The sequence below is a fragment of the Schistocerca nitens genome, chromosome 2 (assembly GCF_023898315.1).
Source record: "Schistocerca nitens isolate TAMUIC-IGC-003100 chromosome 2, iqSchNite1.1, whole genome shotgun sequence".
NCBI classification, from domain to species: domain Eukaryota; kingdom Metazoa; phylum Arthropoda; class Insecta; order Orthoptera; family Acrididae; genus Schistocerca; species Schistocerca nitens.
In genome coordinates this window covers 563,872,609-563,895,751 of record NC_064615.1, presented here as the reverse complement: position 1 = coordinate 563,895,751, position 23,143 = coordinate 563,872,609, and the positions used below count along the sequence as shown (strand labels likewise).

The window sequence follows — 23,143 nt, the reverse complement described above, 5'->3', positions numbered from 1 at the left end:
AAACAGTAACCGTTTAATAGATGTCACACGTGGGACTAGGCGAATACTGTGGTATTAACTGGCGCCTAATGCCTCAGAACATAACCATTTTAAAATCACTTTACAATTTCCCTACACCATCGCTTGGAAATCTATACATTTCGCTCTTGAAAATATCCCTACATCTAGAGCTCAAAGGTCAGGGAAACTGATGCGATCACTCCTTATAAAACGATGGGTTTGATTACTCATTGCCACGATCTCAACTTCTCCAAATTCGTCTCAGTTTTCTCCATTTTCCCACATACTTGTCTACACAGTATAGTCAGTAATGTGGTACAGGATTCGGTAACTGTTCTATTCTAAAGTACCCAAACAGGAGCAACAATTACGTCAATTTATAACGGGACCAGAAATCGATCAGTGAATTAAATATAACACTTATGAACGGCATTCGAGTTATCATCACAAGTTGGTGCGGTTGTGCTTTCCGTCATGGTAGCTACGTCGCTTTTTGCCTTGTTAATGAGCGCGAAATGCAGTCAGGATCTCACCTCAAACCTCCGGACCGAATAATAAACTCCCATCATTATGCCACCGCTCCCGCACTCCCCCCCCCCCCCCCCCATTTCACTAGTCAAGTCATCAACACAGCAAAAGCAGCGGCAAACAAAGGAAGGAAGCCATAACCGTTTTCCGCTTATCTATCTACCTTTCTTTCTTAAGAGGCTGTAGAATACTGGGTATCTGCCTCTATTTAAAGCCGGCACAACACTTCCTAGTATGAGGGCAAGTGACCAACCAACCTAGATTCAAATATCAACCGTAAGGAAAAGCACCATCGTCAAATCTCTAAAGAGAATAATTAAAAATATGTTATACAAATCACCGAAGTTATTATCTTCTTTTACAACAACTTCTGTAAGAGTTATGCTTTAATTAGGTCTACCTAATGCGTTATTCGCTTCAGAGGGCCAGAAATTACTGTCTCCGCAGGTGACCCTTCTTGGGAAAGACACTAAACGGTATAACAGAAAAACTTCACGTACGACCTTCAGCAGAGGATGAAACGGAATTTGCGACTCAAAAATTTGCCTTATATAAATAACATGAGCGTATCGCTACCAGTTTCAACGTATCGAAATTGAGGTCCAGAGTTCAGATGCACTAAAAGTAGTCTGTGAAGTACAGAACGACGAAACACCATCATCGGTAAAACTACATGGAGGCATCAAAACTTAATTTCGATTTCCGTGAAGAAATACGTTTCACTTTGTAAGTTGGAAGCTGAAGTTTGCTTATCAGGCACAACACACTGTCGCATCTCACTTGTTTGGAGAATATCAGACTAGCACAGTCTGCAGGTGATACAGATTTATCGCCGCTCCCAGACACAACACGTGACGAAAAGACAGATTACTATCAGTTTAAAAATGTTATGAAGACAATTAATGAATAATTTGTAGTCACTGCAGGACTCACATCGACGAGGGAGAATGTGTGCTTATCTCGAAATCAATCCCGGCAATAGTCATTGTCGAAGGGCGTTGCGGCCGTACAAAAAGCAAGGACAGACCGAACTGTGTCCGGTATGCCTTCATATTGACACAATTTTTACACAGCTCTTTTCATCTGTAGCTGATGCGATGTTTCGTGTAGCTGTAGACATAATGAGCAGTTGCAGAGAAAACACGTTCGAATAAAATGTAACGAAAGTGATATATATGTGACAATGACAGGACAGCAGTGATTGTACAGGGATGACGCAAATTACAATTAAATTTAAATAACCAGTACGAAAGATACGTTGTGTCTGGCAAACCCAGCTAATTAAATAGCAATCTGTTATTGCAACGCACAGGTACGCATAGGTACTGGCCGCAAGGACTGCGGTCAATAATGGCGTATGTATTTAATACATGCAGTAGACAGACATGTTTAACTACAAAATTTCGAAAAGGTATTAAAGTTCAGTGGAAAGCTATATAAACAAATTTTGCCGATGGCTTTGTAATTCTGCCAGAGGTAGCAAAGGACTTAGAAGATGAATCGCAAAGAATAGATGTTTTGGAAAGGATTACAAGATGAATATCAACAGAAGTGAAACAAGCATAATCGAGCTAAATTAAATCTAGCGATGCGGAAGAAATTATGTTAGGAAAATTAAATACTAAAAGCAGTAGCTTTACTATTCTGATAGCAATATAACTGATGGTGGTAGAGGTAAAGAACATACAATATGCTGACTGGCAAAAGAAAGAAAAACCTAAGTAAAACATATTAACATCTTAATGGTCATTAAAGGATTAAAAATCTCTTATGAAAGTTCTTGTTTGGTGTATAGCCTTACACACTGAGGTGACGAAAGTCATGGGACAGCACATCCACATATATAGCTGGCGGTAATATCGCGTAAAAGGTATAGTAGGGCAGCGCATTCTATTCATTTGATTCATGTGAAAAGGTTTAATACGTGATTATAGTCGCACGAAGGGAAATAACAATTTTTGAACGCGGAACGGGAGGTGGAGCTAGAAGCAGGGGACATTCCATTAAGGAAATCGTTAGTGAATCCAATATTCCGAGATACACAGAGTCAAGAGTGTGCCGAGAATACTAAACTTCACGTGTTACCTCTCCCCATGGACAACGCAGTGGCCGACGGCCTTCACTTAACGACCGTGAGCAGCGGCGTTTGCGTAGAGTTTTAAGAGCTAATAGACAGGCAACACTGCGTGATATAACCGTAGATATCAATGTGGCACGTACGACGAACGTATCCGTCACGATAGCGCGGTGAAATCTGGAGTCAGTGGGCTGTGGTAGCAGTCGACCGAAGGGAGTGCATTTGCTAACAGCACGACACCGCCTGCAGCGTCTCTCCTGGGCTGGTGCCCAGATGGGTTGGATCCTAGACGACTGGAAAACCGTGGCTTGGTCAGATGAATCCCAATTTGAGTTGGTAAGAGCTGATGGTACGGTTCGAGTGTGGCGCAGACTCCACGAAGCCATGGACCCAAGTTGTCCACAAGGCCCTGTGTAAACTGGTGGTGGCTCCATAATGGTGTTGGCCGTGTCTATATGGAACGGACTGGGTCCTCTGGCCCAACTGCACCGATCACAGACTGTAAATGTTTATGTTCGGCTACGTGGAGACCATTTGCAGCCACTCATGGACTTCATGTTCCCAAACACAATGGAATTTCTATGAGTGTTACCGGCCCACAATTGTTTACGATTGGTTTGACGAACATTCTGGTCAGTTTGACCGAATGATCTGCCACCCAGCGAACATTTCTGGAACGTAGTCGAGAGGTCAGTTCGTGCACAAAATCCTGCCCTGGCAACACTATCGCAATTTTGGGCGGCTACAAAAACAGCATGTCTCAATATTTCTGCAGGAGGCTTCCAAAGACTTATTGAGTCCATGCCACGTCGAGTTACTGCAATACGCCAGCAAAGGAAGGTCCGACGCGACATAAAGATGTGTGCCATGACTTTTATCACCACAGTGTATATAAGTGAAACGTGGATGATTAGCCGTACACGCACGAAGAAAATGGAAGCTTTTGAACAGTAGTGCAGTTGAAGAATGCTGAAGATTTGATCAGTAGTTTGGATAATTAAAGTTATAGCACAACTTGACTGAAAGAAGGACAAGATTGATAGGACACATCCCGAGCATCATCTAATAGCTGATTTCGTAAATGAAGGAACAGTGGGGAGAAAAAATTGTGGAGGAAGCTCAAAGCTTTACTATTGTAAGCAGGTTCAAGTCGATGTAGGTTTCAATAGATATGTAGAGATGAAGAGATTTTCATGGAATAGACAAGGGTAAAGTGATGCACATCGAAGTAGTCTTCGAATTGAAGACCGAAACAAGAAGGACCATTATTTCGTAACAGCAGATCGACTGAGCGGGAATTAGATTATCACTTAATGTATGCAATGCCTACTTGAAAACGAGCCTAACACGAAACTTCCTCTCCGACCGTTACACATCACTACTTAAGAAATCCTAATATAAACAGTGAGAACAAACATAAATCATAGGGTGCTATTAGTGTGTTGATGAATAAAAAAAGGCTGATTTCACAGCACACTTTGATTACATCACCTTCAGTTGTAGCCGCCAGTCGGAAGATTGGTTTGGTGCAGTTCTCCAAGGTGTCTACCTTGTGAATAATTTTTCATGCCTGCATTACTACTCCATATCCATTTGAACATGCTAATTGTATTTAACCCTAGGTTTCCTTCTAAATACCACATAGGGGGCAGCCAACGAAGACGAAATGCTTATACTCTCGTATTTCACTGCTCTCATTCCTCTTTAGTGAGCATACATATCATCGAAAGAGACTGACTATGCTGCTAGCAGTTAATAATGACTCAGCTAAGTCTGTAAAATGTGCCCTCTTGACTCACACATAAAACATTTCAAATAGAGTGCTTTGGTACAATTCACCACAGAAAATAGTTGGAACAAATTAACTGTGGTGACTGTCACACGCAGTGTATGGAATGATGATTTTTGAATGCTGGCAAAAAATAATTATAAAAGACATTTAGAAAGCTTTTCGCCAATATAGTTAAACTGAGAGAGGAATTTACAGGAGTACTCTAGAGTGTGTCCCTTACAGAGGTAGAGTCTTATGGCCAAATAACGGTCAGCGCAGGAAAAGGCCAGTACCTTTGCCGTGTTTATTGTGTCTCAGCGTTGTAGGGCGTGCGCTACTTGTAGCAGAAGAGTGCTTTTATTAACACCTTAGGTGTGAAAGGAGAAGAGTGGACGCAGTAAATCCTAACAGGTGGTTGACTGGATGCAGGAGCATGAATCCAAAAAAAGACAGTCTTAATTGTCAAACTCTAAGATGTTAGTGGACTCCAGATTTTCAGGAAAATGACTAAATTTTCATTGATGAGTAATGACAATGTTTTGTCTTAAAATTTATATTTGTTACGGTCCTTTATTGGATTAATTAATTTCGTGTAGCTCAATGGCCAGGCGCTAGTCTCAGTCGTGTGCCACGTCGACGGCTTGCGTGTCCCTAATCTACTCCAGCTATCCAGTTATCCAACCGTGGAAAGCGGACCAGCAGTTTGACGAGGAATCCAAATCGCATGTCGTTCCTGACGATTGCTCACACTACCAACCCCCTTCCACCACCCCCCCAAAACACCCACCCAACCCACACACACACACGCGCGCGCGTACATTAATGCTATACCTCGCCACAACACTCCCGGTCATAAAATTTCGAGAAAAATAGCTTTTCTACATTAAGTTCTATATGGATGCAGATGCCAGACTGTGAAAAAAAAACAGCTGCAGTGCAAAACACGAAAAACCATAACACTTGGTAATAAGGCTCTTCAAATACGAAAACATTTTCTTAAAAACTCGAGTTTATATGTGTGCAATTGTTAGGTCTACAACTTTGCTTCCGCCGTTTTTTTTTCGGAATTCGGGGCTTCATTATCAAAAACTTAAAAAAACTTTAAGGTTCAAAGTGTTGCTCATCGCTGGTCAGCCAGGCCGTGTGCCATTGATCGAAAAAGGTGGAAGTCAGAAGGAGCGCATGTGTGGAGAATACGGCGAATAGGGTAGGATTTCCTATATGTGCGTTTCCAAGCACGTTTTGCCGGGTTTTGCGATATGGGGTCCAGCACTGTCATGCTGCAAAATCACCTTTTCATGTCTATCGCTGTATCGTGGCCGTTCGTATTTCAGAGCTCGACTCAAACGCATCAACTGCTTTTGATAACGATCTTCAGTGACTGTTTCCGTTGGTTTCAGCAGCTTCGAAAAACTTTTCCACCGCCATGCCGGTCTACGACGTCGCGCCGGCCGCGGTGGTCTAGCGGTTCTAGGCGCCCAGTCAGGAACAGCGTGACTCTACGGTCGCAGGTTCGAATCCTGCCTCGGGCATGGATGTGTGTGATGTCTTTAGGTTAGTTAGGTTTAAGTAGTTCTAAGTTCTAGGGGACTTATGACCACAGATGTTGAGTCCCATAGTGCTCAGAGCCATTTGAACCATTCTACGACGTCAAAATCACCGTTCTTGTGAAGGGTTGAAATCATTCTCTGCGCGTTCTTTCACTAATAGTTATCTCACCATACAGCTTACCCATCACCTCAGCCGCAGATTTCTTCACGTTAAAGAAGAAAATTTAAACTTCCCTCGTAACCAGAATGGGGCTCGTTCGTTGACATAGTCAATCGAGACTACTTTTATGACGCAATAACAAATCGACTAACAATTTGATGGCGTTATGTTCACAACTGCCTAAGCTTATTGTACGATACTTACGACCTACCACCTGCACCACCAATTGCTGCTACTGCCGTATATTGCAAAAGGGTGGAAGCAAAATTGGAGATCTAATAGTAAATAGGACTTGTACCTGTTTTTTAATACAAAGATAATAAAAGCCTATCGATGATGGTGAAACTTCCATGAAACTTGCTTGGTAATAGAAAAAACAAAAAATTATGTTTTGCGGACCCCTTCCAAAAAAACAAATTTATATATAATTTCTTTGTTAGAATTTAAAGTTCATATCATGGTATAAATGTGGTGCGAATCGAGACATGAATTCTTCCATGACGTCTCAAATTATGAATGGAGGGAGAGTGAATAAGAGGAAATTTAAAAAAAGAATTTATTGATAATTTTCTAATCTGAAGAAAGTTTATTATTTTGGTATATAGATGTAAAATTTACAACGTTCATTAACTATGTTTTTCACTTCATATTTGGTATAATGTTTTTAAATCCATATTCTGCTTTGCACACTCATGTGAACTAGGTTCACAAGATTTCCCAAGTTTAGAAAACTTGCTTAAATTGTCAATTTTGGAGTTCGCCAGCCATCTATCAGGTCCACACACGCCATACGTGTGCTGCCTCCTGTGTCGCGCACCACTCCTCAAAATTTGTTCCACTGTTCCGCGGACCAATGACGGCGTTGTTTGCACAATCGTAAGGAACTTCGCTCGTTCCTACTTCTCATGAGTTGGTTCTGGACAACAGTACGACCACAGGGTACTATCGTTCGGTCACTGACCTTCGGACCAGAGATGTGACGATCGGTTTGTCCAGCACGATTTACAGTTTGGTAGCTGCTATCAGCTGTTTTTTTTTTTTAGGTTTAGATGAGTGATATCGGTTTTAATGCTTTCCCATGTCTCCACTTGCCACTAACACCGCTAACGGTGGAACTGGACACATCTAAGTAATGTGAGCTCTCTCTGACGGAATTCCTCAAAACTGCATCCATGCAGTAGGATACATCAGATATACATTTACAAACTTTGAAATCGAATTCCTCACAATAATTGTAAAATCTAAAAGAAATCTTGATTAACATCGCAAAATCTTCGTTTTTGAGTTATTAATGAAAGTTTACCATAAAAGTGTTTTGGGTAACATCTAACAACTGATGATTGGAAAAAAAGCTGTTCTCAAGCTCAATCGAATACTGCAGTGCTTTAGTACGCCTGATCCTTATGAAGGTGGTATGCCCTTGTTTCCTCTGACCGTTGAATTGACTTTGCCTAAACCACGATTAATATTTTTTCCACCAACAGAATTTGTAAACAACGATAGCGTCAATCTACTGATGTACTCACTGTACCGATAATGAGTCCGTGTTGCTATAGTGACATGTTTGCGGTTGACATTTGTGTTCATTCGAGGTTATTCACGTGCGTACCTGTAGTAGTTGCTTCACCCCGCAACAAGAAGCCGTGCGTCAGAGAGCTGTGGAGTGTGTGAAGACAAGTAAGGAGGTCCTCATCGCGCCAGCCTGTGGACTTTACTACACGCAGCTTATTGTCTCTCACGTCCAGCCATTCGTCCTCCCATCGACGCATGAGCCTTCACAACAGTGAGGTGATGGCATGGAAGAGGATGGCACACTACACAGTTAGGCTGCTACAAACACCCTTTCGCTCCCCGCAATACTCACGTGCCCTGGCACCAAGACGACAGACACCTCTTCCCCAGCTTTTGTAGTGACAAGGAAGGTAGCAGAAATGATGCACAACTGCTTAGCAGCAAAATATACAGCAACGTCTCGGATAAAATATTGTAGTCAACTTCACGCTAGCGTGCAATGAAATAATGTGTCGTGGAACTGTTGGGGTCGTTCCGTTCAACGGATGGAGCCAACGAGCTCGCGGCGTCTTAGAACTACACCTGCACTCCGCCAGCCGCTACAGCCCCTGTTCAGGAGGAGCACTCTGAGTGCCTGCACCGTGTTACAGCCTCTCTACACTTGTCTCAGCCGCCGGCCGGGGTGGCCGAGCGGTTCTAGGCGCTTCAGTCAGGAACCGCGCGACCGCTACGGTCGCAGGTTCGAATCCTGCCTCGGGCATGGATGTGTGTGATGTCCTTATGTTAGTTAGGTTTAAGTAGTTCTAAGTTCTAGGCGACTGATGACCTCCGATGTTGAGTCCCGTAGTGCTCAGAACCATTTGAACTTGTCTCATCCTAATACGCGACACTCAGTTTCACACATACTATTCAGTCACTTATGCTAAACAGTTACAATTAGACGCAACACTCGTACTTCGCGAAGAAGCACGGATTTGTGCGAAAAAAGAAAATTTGCAATTAGGCGACTACGCCTACCATTAGGACCTCTCAGCTAATAGACCGTAAAGCTTTAGTTTAATCACTCTGACCAGAGAAAGATACCACAAAATATGCGAAATCGGTAACATGACACCCGATTTCATTTGCGTAGGTCGTGTAATGTGCCATCACTCTGCCACAATCACTAATCAGCACGTGTCCGACGTGCAGGTATTCACCTTTGCCGGGCTCGTGACCAATGTTCGCAGCTCAAGTACGTACTGCGATGTTTAAGGAGAAAATGCGTCAGGTTTAGGTGTACGATTTGCTGTGGCACATAACGAGCGGCAGGGAACTCTCGCACTTTTCTGAATGGAAATCGAGGAGGGGAAGCTTGCACGACTACTCCACAAGTTGGCAGAGTTATACCCGCGGAGATCTATGTACAGAACACTCAATTTCTCCTCAATATATTTGCACAGGGACATCAATAATTTTCATTCTTTTAGTGGTTCGTAGTGTAAAACATTTCTCCATTGTATTAGAATATATATGATTTTCTGCTAGGAGAAAAAACGAAGGCTCAATGGGTAGTATCAAGAAAACCCGAATCAAGACAACTGTAACGCGATCTGAATCCCGCTCCTACAGAACACTGGTCCAGAGCCTCACGGACACTGCTTTAGTACAAAAAGTGGTTGTCAAATAATAATAACAAATAATCAAGGTGTCAAATTAAAATGTAGTAATGTAGACACTGCTCACGTGTAGTTCACTTTCTAAGATCGAAGTGGCATTACAGTTACGACATTAAGCTGGTGTTGAACAGCAGGGGTTCAAATCCCTGTTTGCTCACCCTGATTTAGTATTTCCTTAGTTTCTCTTGATCGCCTAGAGCGAACCCTGACACCTTTCCTTCAACAAGACCAATGCCGATTCTCTACCACATGCTTGTGCAATCCAAGCAGTTTTTCCGTACTGACCTTGCTCTCCTTCTGTACTTTACAATACATTTATTACAAGCTATCTTCCGGATACTCTTATCCTTCAGGCTTACATGTCTCGTGTTTACTTTCGAGTACGGGTATCAAATTAAAAGAGTGCACATACACTAAGTGATGTTACATTCAATATTTTTAGTGAACTACACTTTCACTTTTATTTCATTGAGGAAACAATCTAACGTCCTATCTTCGAAATTGAAAATAAATCAGCGAATCAAATTTTGTCTTATAAGCTGACGTTGTGAATCTTTACCATACTTATCTGCATAAACAATGTGTTAGACGAGAGTAAAGACGTTTCCACAGGTGAAATCATCTGTCCGCTGCTTTTCATTACGACCGTCATGCTCCACACTTACATGAAAAACATAAAGAGTCTGACGCCTCATTCGTGACGAGAGTTTTTGAGACGAAGCATAAACTGAGATAGGACAAGGATGTGGAGGGAAATCGACCATTTTCTTTTCAGACGAAGTATTCCGGCATTCGCCTTATTTGATTTCGGGAGATCATGGAAAGTTGAAATCTGGGTGGCTGGCGGATTAAGATTGCTGGGCCTGTAAGCAGAATGTCACTTTATAGCGTGATTATATACTTTCCATCGAAAGGTGTACGTTCATAAAAAACTTTCTACTGAATGGCAGGTGTCACTTGATATCATTGTCTTGGTGAAAGCGACATCGTTGTTGATTCAAATATGCGCAAAGAGACAACGGTGATAATACAGCACGTTAACATTTCCTGTGAACTGAATAGTATTATCTCAGAATAATTCGCAAAATCTACCGCCAATATGGTAAATACTGCTTTAATTAAGATTCAGAACAATCTATAGTTTAGAAACATCTCAAAGGATACCTTGTTTCTGGTAAGATATGTAGAATTCACTTCTAGCTCTCGTAGCTTTGCTTTATCCAGTGACGTGCGAGTACTGCGGCCGCTTTAGTCTGCGATCATTCATACACCCGATCAGCTGGCATTCGCGCGTGTGTGCATGACGTGAATCAGACCACACGCCGCAGCACGCTCACCGCTTTCTTTTCCGGTCCTTACCACGCACTGTCTGGAGGTTACCACAACGGAACGCGCGCTACTTATGAATGAATTACCTGATGCGGTGTAGCAGCACTGCCATCGCCTTTCCAAAGGCAACTGCGCCTGGCACTGACAGGTGCGTGGCCAACAGAAGCAAATAATATCCAGCGTTTAAACCAAGAGTCGCTTCCGGGCAGGAAGGTCTTGTAATTGACACCATCTGCAGCATTAGACAGGTGACTGACAACAGAATGGCACGTAACTTGGAAACATACATAGTTTTTATCGACTTGGGGACACACTTGGGCGCCGGCCGTGGTGGCCGTGCGTTCTAGGCGCTTCAGTCTGGAACCGCGCGACCGCTACGGTCGCAGGTTCGAATCCTGCCTCGGGCATGGATGTGTGTGATGTCCTTAGGTTAGGTAGGTTTAAGTAGTTCTAAGTTCTAGGGGACTGATAACCTCAGCAGTTAAGTCCCATAGTGCTCAGAGCCATTTGAACCATTTTTTTGATACACTTGGTTTTTATAGACTTGCAGAAGGCCTGTGACAGCATACCACTTTCTAGGACGTGCGAAGCAATGAATACCCAGAACTAACACAAATATTATGTACAAGCCTTAAGAAAGCTCTATTTAGATAGTACTTGCGTTAAAGTTGGTAAGTTACTATCACTGAAACGTAAGGTTAACAAAGGACTGAGACAAGGATGCTGCTTAGCGCGTATTCTCTGTAAAGTATTTTTGAACGAAGCATTGAAAAATTGGAAAAGGGAGTGCAAAAACATGGGAATTAGAGTAGTTCTCCCTAGATTTCGCTGACGACCAGGTCATTTTCGCCGAGGAACAAGACGATGTGTGTCATACGTTAAGAAAGCTTAAAGAATAAAAGCAGTGGAACATGAAAATTAAATATACAAAGATTGAATACTTGGTTTTCTATGTTATAGGAAGCTAGCTTGTTACAGATTATGGATCTATAGTGAAGTGTAGTCGATCATACAAGTATTTAGGGACAACCATTTCGGATAAAGGTGGAAGCAACGAGGAAATAAAGCACAGAATGGGAAATGGAAAGGTGGCAATTAACCAATTACACTCTGTTATCTGGAATAAGACTACGTAAAAAAAATTTGAAACGGAGGATATACAAAACTACAGCTGAGAAGATTGCTCTGTATAGTCCTGAGCTGTAGGACGTCTCCAGTGTCAATGACAAGAAATTAAAGGCAAAGGAAATAAGAGTTTTGGAGACGAAATTGTATAGTAACAAGGAGAGACCAAATATGAAATGAAGTGCAACGAGAACAGATGGGAGCTACCAAGCATATTGTAAGACCCAACTGAAAATAAACGGCTTACATGGTCTGTACATCTTATAAGAATGCCAGAGGAAAGAAGACAGTCCAAAATATGGGACTGAAAATCTCCACGACGCAGAAAATGAGGAAGGCCCTGACTACATTGGAACGATGGAGTATGACGTGTGGTGCAGGGCACAGTCTTGCAAGAAGAGGACTGGCAAAATGGAAGGAGATGGAAATTGGATACGAGAGAAGCTGCATGTTATAGCTGTAGAAGACTCGTAGAAAGAAGAATATTCTGTCCACGAAGAACTAGGGGAACCATTTCTGCGAGGGGTAGTCAAAGTTTTAATTAACATCGCGTCGAAAATATAAAGTTACGGAATTACTTTTTGTGTTTTATTTCTTTGCAGTTATATAAATTCAGTCCTCCTATGCACTTATATTTCCGCACCACAGAACCGTAACACACCATTACACAAACCAGTGCAAAACGGGACGGAAAATGTAGTACCGTGTAGTAATTCGTTTTTTGCATAGGAGCAACGCTGCAACAATCCATGCGGAGTTGGTGGAAGTGTACAACAATTCGTCATCGTACGACAGAGGCTGTAGTCGAGTAGGCAAAAGAAGATTCCTAACACTTGCACTGTAGTGATGGGGAGCTCGTGAATGAGTCGTTCAAATGAACGCTTCACTTCAGTGAAGTGTGAACTAACTACTCAATTTCAATGAACTGGTACTTCAAACTCTTCACAGATAGCACACTCCACACTTTTTTCTATTTCACTCACTCTCTTCCCCTCTCCCACTACATCAGTGCTACGTCACTCACTTCACTTCAGTCCTCCCTCTGTTGCCTTTCGACGAATCGCGCGGAGTTTGTGGGGAACGATAGGTTTACGACGGGTTGGGAGGTGAGGGGCGAGGGGAAGGCAGCGTCAGCTGCTACGTGCAGTGCTGACATTACTCGTGACTATTTGTGCAGCTATACTTCGCGTCTACGGGTAGCCTACGTTGGCAGCGCTTGCAGACAAATGAATATTAAAGATATAAACGAAGGGACTGGCTGTGTGAGCACGCACAGCCAACATGAAAATAAAAGGGATTTTACCTGAAATCGTAACAATGACTACAGGTGACAGTTTATGTTTTAAATCTGGAGGGTTATTATTCTCAACAAAAATAAAATCTACAGGAAAACTTCTGAATAATTACTTAACGTAGGTATATAGACTGTGACAGTGGTAAACATACTCATTCTATTTTGGATTAAATTTTACAAGGAACATAAAATTGGACTGCATTTCGTTGGTAGCCCTATTTTTCAGTTCATGAATACAACAAATAATATTTCATTTGGCAGATAAAGACTTTTTTGGATGCTTCATGAGAAAATTTCGAGCAAGATTAAATGTAATACCTTCCTTATATGTGACAGGCTTCTCTGTTTATCTTTCCTTTGTCCCCTTCGACCATGCTCTATTTAAGTTAACTCAGACGCTGTAAGAGCGTAAAACGTTGCGTGCACGTTACTGCATAGTTCGGCCATCTGTTGGTAAAATTATGAATTATTACGAAGCTTCATTGTACGAGCGAGGCGAAGCGAGCGTAGCAGCGGCTGAGCGGCGAACTGGGCAACTTCGACAGGCTTCCGTACTTCACGAATGAACTACTTCATTTGAACGCTTCACGGCAAAGAGTGAAATGAATGAAGTAGTTCACTGGAATGAACGAGTTCGACCCATCTCTCTTGCACTGGCCTTGCTATTGTTTTTGCCTGCAGTCGTTTACGCTTCGCAGCTGAAAGCTGGCAACAGCGCTGCCAGCTGTCACAGATTTTCTTTCGCCGACACTATCACAGGTGTTGCATACGCTTCCAAAGTGCTCTAATAAGTCTGAATGCCGAAGAACCAAGTGGCAGACTCTCTCTGTGAAGAACTGGGATTTGCGGGAAAGTGGATACCTTGGTATTGCGTGTCTATATTGAAGCGATAGCGGAAAAAGTAAAAATCGGTAATGGATCAGTTTTCAATATGTTGCACGACATTTTGAAAACGATAAAGGTCTCCGCCAGCTGGGTTCGGCGACTGCTTGCACACATTCAAAAAGCTCACTGAAACCAGCTGCAGCGGAAATGTTGCAGCTGTGTCGGACCAATCCAAGTAATTTCTTTAGCCTCCTAATCACCGTGGACGAGTACTGGTTGTGTTACTGTGAGCGGCAGACAAAGTCGCAAAGCAAGCACGTGGTAACATGTGGAATCACCTGCGCCGAAAAAGACAAAGGCCCAATTAACATCGTGCAAGGTGTGCTGTGTGTTTTTTGGGGTTGCCTTTGTCTGATGCTAGCAGATTATCGCTGGTAAGTAACTACATTTTGTTAAATTTTGGAGGAGAAGCAAAAACGGTTTCTTAAAAAGTAATATAAAGCGACTTAAAATGTTGCTGTATGTGTAACTGTATAGTAGAACCCTAATTATCGACAGATTAGAAAAATTGCACTTTCAAATCTCGTTTTTATTGTTGTGTTATGGAATTCCGAGGTTTTCACAGGCAGATGGAGTTACGAGGATTTCATTGCTTGCTATCGTTATGCTCGTAAGCGACAAATCGTAACAGGAGCATACTACCGAAACCTCCTGATGAGGTTGCGCGAGGCTTTGAAGAGCAAGCGTCGCGGGAAGGTATCTAACAAAGTGTTGTTGTTCTGACAACGCCCTAGCTCATTCCGCTCAGGAACGGTCACATACGGTGCTTCTATGGGCTGGTAAATTTTTTCTCACTTCGACCCCCTCCCAACCGCTTTATACCTAGTGATTTCTTTTCTCCACATTGGGTGGAAGAATGATGACGAAGTAACTTTCAAGGTGGGATTTTTTCCAAACAGTCAAAATACAGGCCTATCCGACCAAGCTCTCTGTCATGTCATCCTTCGTGGGGGAAAAAGTGTGTTCCACTGAAAACTGAATACAATGAGAACAACTAACACATCACCAAGGTCCATGGTTGCAGCTTGATTGCTTAGCGGTGATAATTAAAACTTTATGAGCACGATTCGTAAGAAAAGTTTCCATAGGTGTGTACAAAAATAGGTCAACTTTTGGCAGAGGAGGATTAGCAGATCACACATTCCACCAAATGTTGGATGGATAATCATCAAACGGAGAATAAATTCTTAAAGCCATCTGTGAAAGCTTCAGTACGAGAGAGAGAGTGAGAGAGAGAAAGGAATTCAAGATCTGAAGTCCAGTCTGTGATGAAATCACAAGAGATGGAGCAGCAGGAAGGACTGGAAGACTCCTTTTATGTGGAAGGAAATTGGCCTTGACCTATACAAAGTAACAATCCCTGAATTTGCCTTAAGTGATTTCGAGAAACCATGATAAACCTAAATGGGACCTGAATCATTCTAATCCCGAATAGGAGTCCATAAAATAAATTAAAGTATTACGTAACTTTCGCTAATGCTCTGAAGATTGCTGTCTAGAAAACGACGAATCACAATAAAAAATATTTCTACAGCAGCAATCGGGATCTTATTACATGATGTCTCTAAATGAGTCCATCGGTTTCCCTCCTCGCTATGGAGGAAGGAAAAGCTCAGATTGGTACCAAGTATCTTCTATCTTAGGAAGTAAAGAGGCTTATTGAACAGACTGTAAGACAGGTTATCCGGGAAGTTAGTTTCGTTGATATGACAATAGGGCGGTGTCGTTAGTGCCAAGCAGAAGTCGCTTTTGTTGAAGATTTATGCTAGTTACATTTAACTGTAGGTTTGAACCTGAAAAACATGAGAGCAAGAAGCGAACATCCACCATGAAATCTTTTGGATTGATGGAGACCAATCATTGAGGTCATAGGTTTACGATGTGAGCATACAATGAAGAAAGAAGTGGCCGAAAAATAAGTGAAATGCCTACACGACGATGAGGCAGATCATTTGAGATTTGATGAATGTTAAGGAGTTAAAGAACCAATCACTATCTGGTTATCATCGCCGGAGATAGAATTTCGACGTCCATCACCCGCAGCCATAGTTACCACATTATTTCAAACAACTTGCATCTACAGTGAAGACCACAGTTATTAAATCAACAAAACATGGTGTTTAGTAATCAATATTTACTACATTCATGACGCAAACAGTGAAGGAGCATTTAGAGACTTACACTTAACAGTCTACACACTGAGCTACTTTTGCAGAGGACACGCAAAGTAAAAATTAACAAACAGAATGTTTAGTTTTCCAAACTGTCCATTCATATAATGTGTAGGAAATAAAGTGCGTGTGCCATTCTCTTGCATTCACGGAGATGTCAACGTTGAAACATAACCTGTTTGTTATTTCAAGACTCATATATAACATGTAAACTTCCTTTTAATTGTAATGTCACCTTAATATCCGAGGATATTAATTATGTTCATATGCCCTCAGAACTGATAACTGTTTTACACGCGATGAAAGTGATTGATTGTTAAAATGTTCTAGAGAAATGCAATGTCTGTTTTACTTATTTAAGAAGCTTGCAATATGCCGGTTTTATCAAGAAACATTGCAGTTATTGGCTTGGTTCTGTTGAGATGAAAGTGTAATTGCTAAGTAAAACTGGGTGCCCACTGAATATTTTTTATATTGTTGAAAGGTATATCGAAATACGATCATAAACACAAGAAAACATACTTTTTTGTAGTTTCATGAGACCCTCATAATTAAAATAAAAAACGGTAAACTAAATAAATTACACCAATCTTCCTGTTTGTAACACCGCGAATCCTTTATAACTTTTGCTTCTGGGTGTCGGAATCTGACTTTTATAAAAAAAAGTAATTAATGATATTAAGATAAAAGGTGTTTCTTTTATTTTTAACAAGTAGTTTGCCAATACTTATTCTCCAAAACTTCTTTGGATCCTGGGAAGAGTCAAGCTACAAATATGCTGACGCCGCCTGCCGTCCCTCATGGTAAAGACATGACTCCGTAAAGTCTCTCGATTATTTTCCTTACGCAGTTCCTAGTGTCGAAACATCTGCACCCAAACATGCTCTACTGGATCCGAATTGGAAGTCTTTGTCTGGAATTTCAAAGTCGAAACTTCTGGGTATCTGTTCCATCAGTTTTTGGTTATATTCGATGTGTTTTCACAGCAGTTATAGTGAACAATATGGATAACAGGCATCTCTTATGCTATCTGCAGGGATCGAATGGTTGGCAGCATACATTATTTTAAAATGTGAGTGGATTGCTCAGTCTTTCCTGGCTCAAGCTTCAATCAATTCTCCCTCCAGCTGTAGTGTTCCATCCATAAACAGCCAGGTTTTTCCATCAACTTTGTGCTGTGGCAACAACGTCTTTTGGAGAGTGGTGAATGTTATCATGTCTCCAGAAAGTTGTCATCTATCCTCGTCCGAACAAAAACCTTCTTCGTTGGATTTGCTACCCACTTCTAGAAGTCAATGCCAGGACTGTGCCACCAACTTCTAGAACTCATTGCCAGCTGGGCGGTATTGGAGACAGAAAGCTATGTGGTTCTCGGTGGTGAGATGTAATGACTTGTTTTGTCGCAGGTGTGTGGTGATGGAAAGCAGCAGCATGAACGTCGGTGCACAGCAGTGGCAGTCACTTGTGTATGGAGGTTTAGTCCCACTTCCGTAGCTGACATGAGTGTATTCTCAACGCTATCAATTAATATGTTTCGATATTAGTGATTACTTCAGGTCTTCCCATTTTTTGCGAGTACGCCAAATTTTTTAACTTCCCCTTCATATCTTCTTATAGATATTTTTACAATTGCATCTAAGACGCCAGTTGCTTCTGCAGAACGAACGTTCAGGCGCCTACATTCTCGCATACCAACAATGCGGCCTATAGTTGGTTAAAATGGTTCAAATGGCTCTGAGCACTATGGGACTTAACATCTGAGGTCATCAGTCCCCTAGAACTACTTAAACCTAACTAACCTAAGGACATCACACACATCCATGTCCGAGGCAGGATTCGAACCTGCGACCGTAGCAGTCGCGCGGTTCCGGACTGAAGCGTCTAGAACCGCTCGGCCACAACGACCGGCGCCTATAGTTGTTTGAGATAAGTAAGGCACCGTTCGAAATGGGTTCCTTTCATTTTTTCGTTTCCTATTCTTGATATAACTGTTGACGACACGTGGGAGAAAATCTCTCGGCGCTATTCCCTACGTATTGAGGATACGGAGTTTACCGAAAAATCCTAGCAGGGGGAGGAACTATCAAACGACTGCGATTCCAACCAAATGTCGTCAAAAGACACTTTTGGTACCGGTCGTCCAGCCAGACAGGCATCTCAGTCCTATCCACCAGATGCTTTCCAGTTTTTAACGTGGCTTCATAGACGAACAACTTCGTAAACCACATAGGAGATCACCGGCAAAAAAGCACATATGATTGTGGATCTGGATAGCGCCCCAGACACAGGAACTCAAGTAGTTTACAAACACGTGATTTACATGCGTTGCTCGCTCAAGGCCTCGTACCGCTTGAATATTCATTTTCGATCCCCGGTTCCTTATCTCAGAATACTCTCCTTCATATGCTGTACTGCTTGTATAAACGCTTGAATGTTCGATGAGATACCACGTATACCCATCAACAAGTTATGTTTCATCTCCAATAGTGGCACTTGTACTTACAGTGGTTTTACCTTACAAAGCACAGCGAATAACTTTGTCTATGCCATAGTATGTGAACAGCTGTACTTAGCTTCGCCTCCTCATACATATAGACAGAACAAAACACTACGAGTAACGAACTATTCCAATTTAATCTTAAAATACTTTTGGAAAGTACGTAAACTGCGACAATAATTCTGTAAGTCATCTATATTTTCAGTGGCTAAATATTACATTTCAAACGGCAGATAAAGTTTGAAAATATCTGTTTCTCCGTTTCGCTAACCACTTCAGGCAATAAGCTATAGTTTTAAGTTAATTATGCTTCCAAGGCTTGCGTAATGTCTAACATCGTACGAGCCAGCTACAGGCACCTACACAGAAGTGGCTTCCATAAAATTTTAAAATGTGCGTGAGAACTAACGTGCAGAAACATTGCCAGTCAATTTTCTCTTGCTAAAGCCACGATTGTACCGCTCACGCACGCGCAACGCCATGGCTGGAGCAGCATGGACATTGACATGTAGCAAGCAGCTAGCGCTCGCTACACGACGGCGGCGGCAGTGGCTGCTCAACTGAGCGTCGCGGTATTTTCAAACGAGCATGCAAAGGCAGATGTCTGCACTCACTGCTGTCCCAAAGCGGAAGTAGTTGCAGACTGGCGACTTGCAGAGAAATCTAAGTTGTAGACAACACAAAAGGAAATGCGATAAATTCGGATACGTCATCCTAGCCTTCAGCAGACGTTTAACTGCATAGCACAATAATGAACAGACATGTCAGGCTCGTTTTTCATTCTTGCGCTGGTCGTCATGATTTAGAGCAGAGGTCCCCAACCTTTCTGAGGCCATGAGGCCACTAGTACCTCTGCCCAACCTCCAACATAATAATTAGCGTCCAACTAAAACTTGTAACGAAAATAGTTTTCTTTGAAAACTTTCATTTTTAAAATGAGGGAAGATAAATGATGCTAAGCTGAATTACATATTTTATTAAATCAAGACCTTCTAAGAGAGTTGGTACCATTTATTTCTAATGACGTTTTTTATAGAACGCTCAGGCAGTTCTCAGTGCCTCACGATTATTACCCTACTTGGCGCTGCCATTTGTTGCACACTGATAGCTGGATTGCTTACTTCTGAAATGACAGAAATTAGAAGCCTATGGTTTATCTCTCCCCGTTGGCAGTAATAATAATAATAATAATAATAATAATACAGCGCTGGCCCTACGGCGGTGCAGTTCCCATCACACGGTTGCTGTTGTGTCTTGCCGTCAGTTATAGCGAAGTGAATGATGAAGGAATTTCTGGTCTATTGCAGGAACTACGTACAACTTGGAGAAGGCACTTACACGAGTTATTCAAGCATATGTTATGTATATGCCTCAATTTTACTGCCTTAGATGAGACCAACAGACTAGTGCAGTAACCAAGTTCAAATGGATGTGGGTTGCAATAGTTATTCAGAGATGAAGCTTGTACAGGATCGAATGGCGTGGAGAGTTGCGTCAAACCAGTCTTCGGACTGAAAACAACAGCAACAGATGCATGGTACAGACTAGAAAGTATATGTGTTGTGTATGGGCTATGTGAGGAAGATGATGTTCATACAATTGTTTCACTTACTGTAAGCTCCACCAAATTATGTCACGTGTTATTGCTAGTATTTGGAAAAAAAGTATGGGATTGGTGCGTAAGTTCGTAGCGTTTTTCCACTTACGTTTAACAAACACAACACGTAACAGAGACTTTTGTTATCAATAGCATATTCTCCTTCACTAATTAGGTCTGACAACATCTGTCTAACTTTTCGATTTCGCGACTGTAGACATCACTTGGTTTTGATGCGAAGAACTCGTCGAGCCATGTTCGCAACGGACTTTCATTCGGTTCGATAGGAAAAGGTGAAATCTGAGGACACGAAATTAGATGAATAAAGTGAGTGAGGAATGACCTCCCAACCGAAATCTTGTATAATATTTTTTGTAAGTCGGTTTGTTTGGGTTCAACCATTCCTTTGTTTTCCTTATGTCACCACACAGACACGGTTTCTCCTCACCAGTAACGATACGGGATAGGAATGGTCGGTGTTCTTCACAAGCCAATTGACGACGAGCAAGCAGAGATGCACATATGGCTAGCCGCCGATTATTGTGATTTTGGCTTAGAGCATGCCGGTGGACTCCCGATTTGAACCTTCGCCACTGCATGCAAATCCCGCACGACCTGACAGTTCTCGAGTACACTGACATGGATCATTGTGGATTAATGCATTTAAATGATCTTCATCAAACCCCGAAGATCTTCCTGAATGTGGAGGTCACTAATGTCAAAACTATCCTAGTTAAAACGAGATACCCCGTTTTTTTGCCGCGCTCTGTCCAGTGGCACTATCCCTGTATGTTTCTGGCTGCTTCCGATGCTGTCATGCCTCTACCGGACTCAAACAGAAGAAAATGCCGTAAATGTTCCGATTTCTCCATTTGGCACTCCATTTTCTAGCCCCCACTTACTATCTCCAAATGAGAAAATGACAATATGTAAACTCAACTAGCAGCAGTTGGAGCTAGAAATAAAAAATGACAGTCGATAAATAAAACCATGCACCAACATGCAAAACAAAAACGTTAAGAACTTATGCACCAATCTAATAACTATTGGTAATTATTTTAATCATTGTGGTCTTAAGAAATAGTAATAACAGTAACGATTTTGTAAAAACAGTTTCGCGGCTGAAATATGATTGAGTCCTTTTGTTTTTACCCTCAGGTGGTAACCACCCCCAGATTGGGAACCACTGATCTAGAATGATTTTCGATACTGTGATGAGAGTTTCGGTTATGAAGTTGAGCGAGTGTGTCTTACGTAATCTTGGTGCGATTCAGGTGGATCTGTGAGGTAACTAGAGACGAGACACAAAGGCGGAGTGGAGTCTACACGATTTGGAAAGTGTGCAGAGAAAGCTCGGTGGTGTGGTGTGCCTCGCGGGATGGGATCAGTGGAGAGGCGGCCTAGCGTGCGCGTGACGGGGCGAGTGCGTGGCAGCGGGCGGCACTTACAGTCTGCGCAGTTGAGCTCGGCGGCGACCTCCTTCCAGAGCGCGTCGACGATGCGGCGGTCCCTGTTGTGGATGCTGCCCGTGTCCCACAGCGGCGAGCGGCGGTAGACGGCGGCGATGAGCGCCTCGGTGTTCATGGCGGCGGCTGGCGCGACTAGGGCCACGGCTACGGCTACGGCTTGCCTCCCCGAGCGTCGCGCTCGCACTGCTGCTGGCTGCTGCTGCTGCGCCGACGCCCGCCCGGCGAGCTCGCGCCGTGGCATTGAGCTTGCGGCAGCGTTGCCGCTCGGTGCGGCCCGGCCCGGCTGTGGCTTTGGCAGCGCCCAGCCCTCCCCCCCCCCCCCCCTGCCCCGCCCCCTCACCCCTCAGTCCCGAGGCCTGGCGTGGCGTTTGTTTTATTTCTGGCCCGGTCAACGGAGCGAGCGGCAGCGGCGGCGGCCCGGGGGAAGGCAGCTGCGGCCTGGAGCAGCTAGCAGCCCGCAGCTGCACCGGCTGGCCTGGGCTGGCGCCGCCGCCCGCACTTGCTGCTGGCAGCCGCGCCGGCTGCACGGCACGCTGAACAACCGACCGACACGACGCCGCGGCGGGACGCAACACATGTTTTACAACGCTCGCTAATGCGTAGGTCGAGGAACTACAAAATGCCTGGCGAAGCTTAGGTCAGCTGGCAAATACTGACCAACACCGCTACTTCGGCGTTTCCGTCCATCCATTTCCTCTTGTGGCGTTTCTGCCCCATCACTGCCCACCTTTATTATAGGAAGATTTTGTTACGGAAGGCTAACGAGTATGAGTATCACAAGGCAGACTCATCGAACGACGCGCCAGATGGTCACAGAGCGTGACAACGGCCGGGCGAGCAAGAGCCGTCTACTGGAGCGAAGAGAGACTGGGTATTCACTTACCAATCTGGGCGTCAAGAAGCGAATCTTTTATTATTTATATTTACTGTTTAACAACCAATACACAGCTCCAACCGTGCTGATCACGTTACTTGCACTGAGAACTTGTTAATAATAATTTCAGTATCAATTCTATTAAGCAGGCAATGCTAATTACAAATTTTAGTTACTGTCAATGCTTATTGATTGAAAGGATGGACTAATCATAAGTGCATCTTGAGAGGGCTGGTGCCAAACTGCACTAGTCTACTATCTTTTTCCGAGGATATAACCGGTGAATCGGTTCGTAAAATCTGATCTCATGTAAAGACGAAGTAGTTACTGAAAAATTGCTTCGGATGACGTACTCATTCGATTTTGTGTTAATCCGAGGCAACCTGCAATCGGTTTTCGACGAAGCTAACTAACTTGTGTGAGAAATGCAACTGCGCGTAAAGACGGAATTAACTGTTAAAGTTGCCTCGGAAAACGTATTGTGCGATCTCATGTTGATTCTAAGATAGTGTTTTGTGACTTTTGCGGTGCTCGAGAACTAATGATTAATGACCGGACATCTTTTTACAAATATTAACGACGTACTGGCTCTACAAGTCATTTTACTAATGTTGCGGTTGATGAAATAAAACAAAATTACTTAGCA

At 42.9% G+C, this 23,143-nt stretch overlaps 2 protein-coding genes across 2 annotated transcripts in view; both read right to left on the bottom strand.

Moving 5' to 3' along the window:
* LOC126235159 (forkhead box protein J1.2-like) overlaps positions 1–23,143 on the bottom strand; it is a 243,762-nt gene that overhangs the window by 140,233 nt on the left and 80,386 nt on the right. The gene's annotated exons all lie outside the window — the stretch shown is intronic.
* The window catches only part of LOC126235158 (uncharacterized), a 54,419-nt gene that overhangs the window by 10,100 nt on the left and 21,176 nt on the right, over positions 1–23,143 (bottom strand). The window contains exons 2-3 of the mRNA XM_049943891.1: positions 22,017–22,235; positions 21,603–21,868 (exon numbers count right to left, since the gene is read on the bottom strand). Coding sequence (XP_049799848.1) covers positions 21,603–21,868; positions 22,017–22,235 — 485 coding nt within the window. The remainder of the gene's footprint in view (positions 1–21,602; positions 21,869–22,016; positions 22,236–23,143) is intronic.